Consider the following 8,369-nt stretch of genomic DNA (forward strand, 5'->3'; position numbering starts at 1 on the left):
CTTTTTAATTTTGAAAAATTTAAAATAATTTAAATTAAAAAATTTAAGAAAAATTGCCCAGGTTGGCCTTCATCTTTCAATCCTCCTGCTCAGTGTCCCTAGTCACTGGGATTACCATGCCACCCTGCCTGGCTAATGATTTATTTTTGGTGAACTTTGTTTGAAATCCACTTTTTGCATTTCCATACACCTCTGTGTCCACCTTATTCCACTTTTCTCATTTCTTTCCTCCCTTCCTCTATGTGTCCCTTTTCTATTCCCTCACAAAAGATCTGCATATTCCAGGGGTAAAACAAACTAACTGCAAGCTCCTATTGTGAACTTCAAATTAGAGGCCAAAAGCAACATTTTGGAAATGTGCACATTCCTACTGTGTCCTTTGTTCCTGGTGAGCTTTAATAAGGAACATGGAGGCTGTTAGAAAACTCCCTGTCACAAGGTGGAATGGCCAGTCTCTCAGCAGAAATCACTCAGTGAGGAAGTGGCTGCTTGGGTCCTAGAGGTTTCAGCTTTCACCTCCTCCCTGGGAATATCTGTGACATTTGCCCTGTTGGAGCTAACCAGAGATGAGAGAAGTATGGGAGGGCGAGCCCTGCAGGGATATGCAGAATACAGTCCAGGGTGCAAAGAAAGGATGAAAAGAAGCAGTTACAAAACAGGCCTGGGCAAAGCACGGAGTTGGAGGAAATGGGCTCAGAGATTCAGGGAGCGGCTAAGCCCTCAGGTCAGGCAGGAAGAGAAGGAGCAACAAGTGGGACCAGGTCTCAGCCACCTGGAGAAAAGGCTGCAGGGGAAAAGCTGAGTCCCCAGGATCAAAAGGAGGCCCGGGAGTGGTGACTGGGAGCTGGGGAGGCTCCAAGTTAGGGCTTTAAAACCTGAGAAACTCCAAGTGAAAACCTGTAGAAAGAGGAGACTCATAGGCTGTGGAAAGAACTGGAGCTGCCAGAGAGGAGGTGAAAAGGAAACTGTCATTGCCAATTTGGGCAATGAAGCAGACGATCAAGTGAGCAACTGTGAGTAAGGGGATATGATTCAGGGATGAGGGCTGTAGGGCCAGCCATGAATGAGCAGAGGGTAGGACATCATGATGTGTGGCTAGTGGATTTAGCTACCCACAGAGAGTGGGCACTACCCTCCAGTCTCCAGTCCCCCATTTCACACCTGTTTCCTGGCTTGTGACACACCCACCCCAGCGCAACATTTTAGGGCAACTATTCCTGCCAAAGTCATCAATGACCTCCCAAGAGCCAGAGACAACATACACGTTTACTTTAACTATGAACCATTGGACCATTCTCCTCCTTGATCCTTGCTAAAACACTCTTTTGGCACCCTTGTTTCTTAGGAGATTCTCCCCGTCTCACCATAACTCTTATCCTATACCTGGTTGCATCTCTGCCAATCCCTTAAAACCTTAAACCTCTCCCAGATAAAGCTAATTCGTTTATCTGATAATTTGAATGATGACTCCCATGCCTGTTCTTTCTGGTCAGGCCTGCCTAAGTGCTCAGTCCCTATATATTTAACCAAACACCTAGAGGGGTTTTCTTTCTTTCCTACCCTGGAGCCTTTGATAATCCCAGATAGCTCCTTTCAGATTCTTCCCATAGACCACTCTTTCTCATCTTTTAGGTCTCCTCTTAAATATTAGCCTTTGGAAACACATTCCCTGACCACATTATCTAAAGCATCCCTCACCCCATGCCCAGTTACTCTCTCTTCTCAGCTTAGATACTTGTTTATTGGTGAGGTGCAAGCACTCTGTCCTGTCCACCACTGCTCCACTTGACCAGCATGGGTTGGATGAAAGCATGAATGCCCTATGGCATCCAGCACACAACAGATGACACTCAACAAGTGTGGATATAACTGTATTTAGGGAGATAAAAGGGGTGTTCGCAAGTACAGGTCCTTATGTCTTCTCCCCAACTCTTATATGAACAGGTGGTTCCTCCATTTCCCTGGTTCCCCAAGTCAAAAACCCCAGGACTATCAAGGAATTTTTCATTGTCCCTCAGTGCCAATAGCTCATTGAATTCTATCAATTTTAACCTCTTTAATCTCTCTCAAAGACACTATATTCTTTATTCAGACCTGCAAAATCTTTCAGCTAGGAAACTCTAATGACTTACTGATTGGTGTCTAGGTCTCATCCTCACTCCTAGGCTGAACTCCCCAGTACCACCAGTCTTCTCCATCCCACACAGGAAGAAGAACAAGCTTCCTCAGTTCTCCTTCCCAGTCTCATCCCCATATTGTAATAATAGTGATAATGGTAACAGCTAAGTCTTATTCAGAGTTTTTATGTGCCAGTCAGCACATTAAGCAATTTATACATATGAATGCATTTTAATCTTTACAATAATCCTAAGTAATTAACTTATCCCGATTTCACAGATGAGCAACTGAGGTCCAAAGAACCTAACTAGAGACAAAATTTGAAAGCAGGCGAACTGGCTTCGATCTACCCTGCTAGCCATGATGCTGGACTACCTCTTCATGCTTCCTGCTCCACCAATACTGAGTTATGTTCTTCTGCTCTAGCAATATCCAGCTATGTATAGTTCCTTGCACTCTGTGTTGCTAAGGCCACCAAACCACTATTTCTTCTGCCCCTTGGGAAGGTCCTGTCTAGTCAGATGAATACCTAATCTATCCTTCAAAACTTCCTGAAGTATTGCTTTTTCTATGTGATGCCTTTTTTGGCTCCCTGAGTGGCTTCAGCACAAGCCACTCCTAGGGCTTATATGTACCTTGTAAATACTTGCCATTACCATGGTTTGCAATGCAGTTTTGGGTCACAGTGCCCAGGTACATAAAGGTGCTTAATTATTGTAAATTTGACTGGGCTTGGGTACAAAGGGTGACTATAAATTCACCAACATCCAGAGTGCCAAAGAAGGAAAGAAGTCTATTCTCTATCCTTCTCATAAATTCATGAGCAAAACAAAGAGAAAAACTCACCAAACACTACAGACGAAGGCAAGATAAATTGTGCATAAAAATTCAGTACATTCTGACAACTAGAGCAGTTAGTTTAAGATCCCTAAATGTACCTGCTGTTCATAGCAACTGCTGAGTAATGCAAATTCAGCAAAACCAAACCAAAACAAAACAAAACAAAAAACATTCTTTTGTCCCTTGGTTCTCAGAATTTGGAGTTCTTATGAAAATGCATTCAAAAATTTGCTCAGCCTGACCAACTATGTCACAAACTGCTCATTGGCATGGATAAGGGTTTTACTGATAGAGGTGTCATCCAAGTTTGTAGGTCACCATTTTGACCAAATGAAAACATGACAGATTTCTGAACATTAAGAGTAAAAATTAAGCACCTTCTAGGTTCTCAAGACAGTACTTCAACAAAATGAAAGTCTCATCTTGAAGCTTAGTAGCAACATTAAGAAATCCATGTTAGCCTGTACTAGGATCCAAAGGAAATATAACTGAAACACAAGCTTGATCTCATCCCCTCATTCCTAATCAAATGTCAGAAGATGTTATAAGCAAAGACAGTAATGGGGACTCAGACCAATTAACTCCCATTGCTGTGAAGGGGGGCACAGTATCCAGAGATCTACAAAGTTTAAAATTTTTAAAGATGTGAATTTTACTTCCGTCTTAAAAAAAAAAGGGTGAAAGTGTATCCTCAAAGTAACAGGTGAATGGCTGTTTTGAAATGGCCTTGATTAAACTAGGGAAGGGGAGAGAAGGGCAAAGGCAGTCACAGAAAGAAACCATTTCCAGTGGAATATCCCAGATTTACAGCAAAGCAGCAGACATAAGTCCATGTGCATCTGGACAGCCCAATGTCTGCTATGGCAAAAACAAAAAAGAATGAAGGTTGAGGAAGCATTTCTCAGTATTCCGCAATCCTCAAGATCTTGCCCTGATAGTAAGTCTATAGGGTCCTTTCCCTAAGAACTCTGGGAGTTACAGGCCAGGCAGGGCTCTGAATTGGAAGAGGAACCTTTAAAGTGTTCCTGTGAGAGGACAAACCAAACCAACAAGCCAGTGTTGTGCTGGACCTGGAAGGTAAACATGATGCAGCAAAACAAAAACTTGCATGATAACAACTGGAACCATAACTCAGGTTTAAGGTAGGATTCTGAAACCATTCAATCTACCTTTTATTTAAGTGGCACAAACCTATCCCTATGAGCTCTAAGATGCTCATTGACAGGCTCATAGCTGTATTTTATCCTTGCAAAAAAAAAAAAAAAAAGAAGCTGATATTAAAGAATAGGTTAAGATGAGATTCTCTAGATTACAATGTGAACCCGAACACATAGCTGGGCTAAAATATCAAAATGAATGATACATCAGACAAGTCAACAGGTGTGCAGGAAAGAAGCTAGGGCTGGCCCAGACAGAAAATCCAAGGGCTGATGTAAGTCTGACAGAGGGCAAGGATGAGTGGCTTCAACTAGATACTGAGGACACCTTCCACTGAGCCTGGCAAATGAACAGTACAATTTGGGAATTAAAAGGTCCTCTGAAAAGGAGAAATTTTTAGGGAACCTGCCCATCTAGGTAAGAAATGGGGTTAGAGTTAAAGGAGACAGGTTTTAGTGCTGTTAAGGAGTATCCCAGAAGGGAAAGAGTTGGAATGCAAGCATATGCTCCATGCCATTATGGAAGTATACAGACAGAATTGACCACTGTCAAAATAACAATACACAGCTATATGTGCTCCCTGGAGAGGAAGAAACATGCCCTTCATTTTTCCAAATCTACGGAGAGGACCTCATTCCTAATCTGAAAGATTCAAATATGCTCAATGAGTAAAGTCTATGAACACATCCCAAATTCTGAAAAACTCTGAAATCTGAAACACTTCTGGTTCCAAGCATTTCAGGTAAGGGATACTCAACATGCAAATCTAAAGCAGTGCTGGTGTTTTGAGATGGAGAGTGACTAGAAGGATGCAGAGAGGATCTTTAGGATGTTTACTTCCAAACTCCAAGAATCCTGAAGGTTCCCAATAATAAATAGGCTGTGATAACCTATACTCCTAGAAGGATGGAGGAAAATCCACCTCCCTGTCTGTTTTGCTGAACTGAATATACAGATCCGTGATTTGGTGAGGGGTGCGGGGAACATGGACATGGTCCTCTCATAATTTCTCATTTTGCTGGGAAGAACCCAGGTTCCTTTAGAACCTAGACTCTCTGCCAATGTAAGTTAAATGAACTGAATTGATCAGACTAGGCGAATATTGTCCTAAAGCCCGGGCTGACCAGCTGAGAATTCCTTGGGCATCAGACTCTCCCAACAGGTAGGCAAAGGGAGGAAAAGCTGCTTTTCAGGTTCAGACACACAAGTATAATGCCAGGGCAGCCTTATCTCCCCAAGAACTGGCTCCAGGTATGAGCGAAGGCTACATAGCAGGCAAGACTGCTCCACTCAGAAACATAAAAGGCTCCCATTAACATGAACAGGTGAGAAGTTATAGGGTGTATCACCATGTGAAGAATGGCCTGTCTGGGCATTGCATGTATCTCTCTTCAACTTTCTTAGTTGTTCTGGAGATATGACACATCAATATTACAGCTTAAAACCACATGACCAATACTAAAAGAGTCTCTGAACATATTACAAAGCCAAACAAAAAAAGCATAGACACATTATTTAAAAAGCACAAACTACACCAGAATGGTTTAGTGATAGCAACATTGTTCAAGTTATATTAAGGTATGACTTTAAAATCTGCCAGATTTCACTCACACACATACAAGCATGTGATTTGTGTGTGTGTACAAAGTGTATGTGAGAATATCCTGAAATATAAGAAACACTGTGGAAAATTTCAAAAGGAAAAATTACTAAGTTTTCCGAAGTATTAAATATTTGCATTTACATTATGCAAATAGTTACAGGTATAAGCAAACAGAAAGAACCATTTTCTGGTGTTCTTTCAATAGTGGAGGCACAGAGAATTCGAAGTTCCAAATCTGATAGTATGCATCCTGTTTGTTTGGCTGTGCTGTTGCTTTCATGCATATTCACATGTACGTGTAAAGCAAGTTTTGATGAAAAACAAGGAATCCATATTTACACAACTGGGAGGGTGTACCCCTCTTAAACCACAACAATGCTACTGTTGTGTGCTGGGCAGACATGTGGAGAGAAATGTCTCCTTTAAAATCATATTTTCTCATTTCAAGTGGCAGCAAACTATCTCCAAATTACCTTTCACTTACAGCACAAGCCTCATCTTGACTTTGAAAAATTTCCCCTACCTGTTCTGTCAAATATATTTCAAAATGAAAAGGCCAGCCCTGTATTAGTTATAAATGCCAGCAAACCAGTCAAAAAAAAAAAAAAATCAAAATGGCAAAGTTATGCAGATCTGACTCTTTAAGCAGTCAATATGAGATAGGCTAACTTGGACTATCTTTACATCATACATCTGAAACTTATAAAGGTCACATATTTAATAGAGGGGAGCATTTGAAAGGCTCTACAAAGAGTGCCAGGAGGCTAAGAAGTCTGAGTGATGAAACGGATAAACATGATTAGATCAAAGGGACAGACTGAGAAAGTCTCCTCCTCCTCTTCTTTTTCTCTCCCCACCACTCACAAGGAAATGTTTTATTACCCACATTTCAAAAGGCGAACCCCTGAGAAGCACATTCATTGGGACTGCCCAGGAAATCCTAAAGACAACTGAATACCTGAAACAGTGCCCCCCTGGCAAGGTATAAACTTTTCAAACTGTCACCCAGTAAACAAAACCCCAGTTGCCAAGGGGCTCCAGCAGCCCAGCCCAAGGGGCCTCTGGGAAGAGAAAGGAAGGATCCCGCGGTTTTTTTTTTTTTACCTTTGTGTTCGCCGAAGCCTGTTCCCACTCCTCAAATGAGGCAAAGTAAAGTTTGAGAGCACAGTCCAAAAATTGGGGTCAGACATATCCATTTCTTTCTCTCTTCAGTTCACTGCAGGTTCAAGGCCATGAGACCAAAACGAGGTGAGGGAAAAAAAAAAAAAAAAACCAGAGGGGAAAAAAAAAAGGATCCCAATTATCTCCTCACTCCCTCCAGAGACAACGTGATGTGAACTGTGATCCCAAGAACAACTTGGAGCAGGTCTGAGAATTACCCGTCCCGTCCTAGCCTTTAATTAACACACAGCCATCTCTCCAAGGTTCAGGAAACTTATTTCCTCTTGGGTTTGCCCTCTCCTAGTGAGCCTTGGCCAGCTATAAACAGTAATTACAAGAGTTTAGCCGTGCGTTCTGTTCAAAATGCTGTCTGTGTGTGATTCAGTCCAAGGTACTTTGTCATCTGTTTGGCAGATACCATTTGCAGCTCCTGCGGGGGGTGGGGAGTCTGACTATTTTAAGTCTTTAGTTCCGGGAGGCTGTTGCTTATCAGCAAAACCATTCACATCCGAACATGCCCAGTGCTGAATTTCCTTTTACTATCTACATACAAGGAAAAGAATTTGAATAGAAAAAGCTCCTCTTGCCCTCCCCTCCTGGAAACAAACGGAAACTTAAAAAGCACTTTTAGAAAATTGGCCTATGGGAGGACTTGAACCTGACACCTTCAAGTCCCCTCCCCAGGTCCTTCTGGACAGGGAAGGCAGCAAAGCCCCTTCCTACCCCCAGCGAGGACACTCCCCCCCAAGTGCCTCCCCAGCAGGGCCTCACGGGAAAGGGAGCAGAGGCTGGTGTGCCGCACAGGAGCAGGCTCTGGACACTGAGCATCCTCAGCCGTGCTCCCCTATCCCAGAGCCCGAAATGGATCCGTCCCCCAAAATAAATAAATAAATCCAGCTGCTGTGCCGGAACACACTGGAGTGTGTGCTGAGCACACCTGAAGGCTGGTCACTGATTCACCACAGGAAGGATCACCATTAAAACGCTCCCAGGGAAGTCCCTAATGACTTTGCAGTGATGCTATTTGTTGTATAGGAAAAACACACAAACGCGAAGCCATACTCAAGGAAAACCTCAGTAAAACTAGGTTTATGAGTAAATATAGTTTTAGACTAAATCCACTTGATGGATTACTACAGTGAACATGGTGGCATCATGACTGGTTAACTACAGATTTAGCTAATGGTCACCCACTAAGTGTAAGGATACAACCTGGCATTGATTTAACAAAAGCTAGAATTATTTTCCCTTCAAGTAAGTTAGAGGTTGACGGGAATGAATGGGAGAAAGGAATGAATCAAAGTTGTTGTTATTCGTTTTGAAGTAAGGCATGGTATTTAAATAATTCCCCCAAACCACAAATGCTTATGTAAAGGCATATAAAGGGAAAAAAAAGTAGAATTTAAATAGCTGCTTTAAATCTGGTATGATATGAGAAGAAATGGTATAATTTTTTTTTTTTAATTCGGGGGGGGGGGGGACTTAAAAA

General features: G+C 42.3%; 1 protein-coding gene across 14 annotated transcripts in view; it reads right to left on the minus strand.

The window, feature by feature from the left end:
• The window catches only part of Mast4 (microtubule associated serine/threonine kinase family member 4), a 555,412-nt gene that overhangs the window by 150,447 nt on the left and 396,596 nt on the right, over positions 1 to 8,369 (minus strand). For 2 of the 14 annotated variants that reach the window (XM_015482288.2, XM_048806088.1), the window contains exon 1: positions 6,824 to 7,560. The exons of 11 other annotated variants lie outside the window; for them this stretch is intronic. In XM_015482288.2, the coding sequence (XP_015337774.1) occupies positions 6,824 to 6,915 (92 nt within the window). In that variant the 5' untranslated portion in view covers positions 6,916 to 7,560. Of the gene's footprint in view, positions 1 to 6,823; positions 7,561 to 8,369 lie in introns of those variants that run through there. One more of the 14 variants, XM_015482290.2, reaches the window with a different exon arrangement.

This window comes from Marmota marmota, unplaced genomic scaffold (genome assembly GCF_001458135.2).
Source record: "Marmota marmota marmota unplaced genomic scaffold, marMar, whole genome shotgun sequence".
Lineage (NCBI taxonomy): Eukaryota > Metazoa > Chordata > Mammalia > Rodentia > Sciuridae > Marmota > Marmota marmota.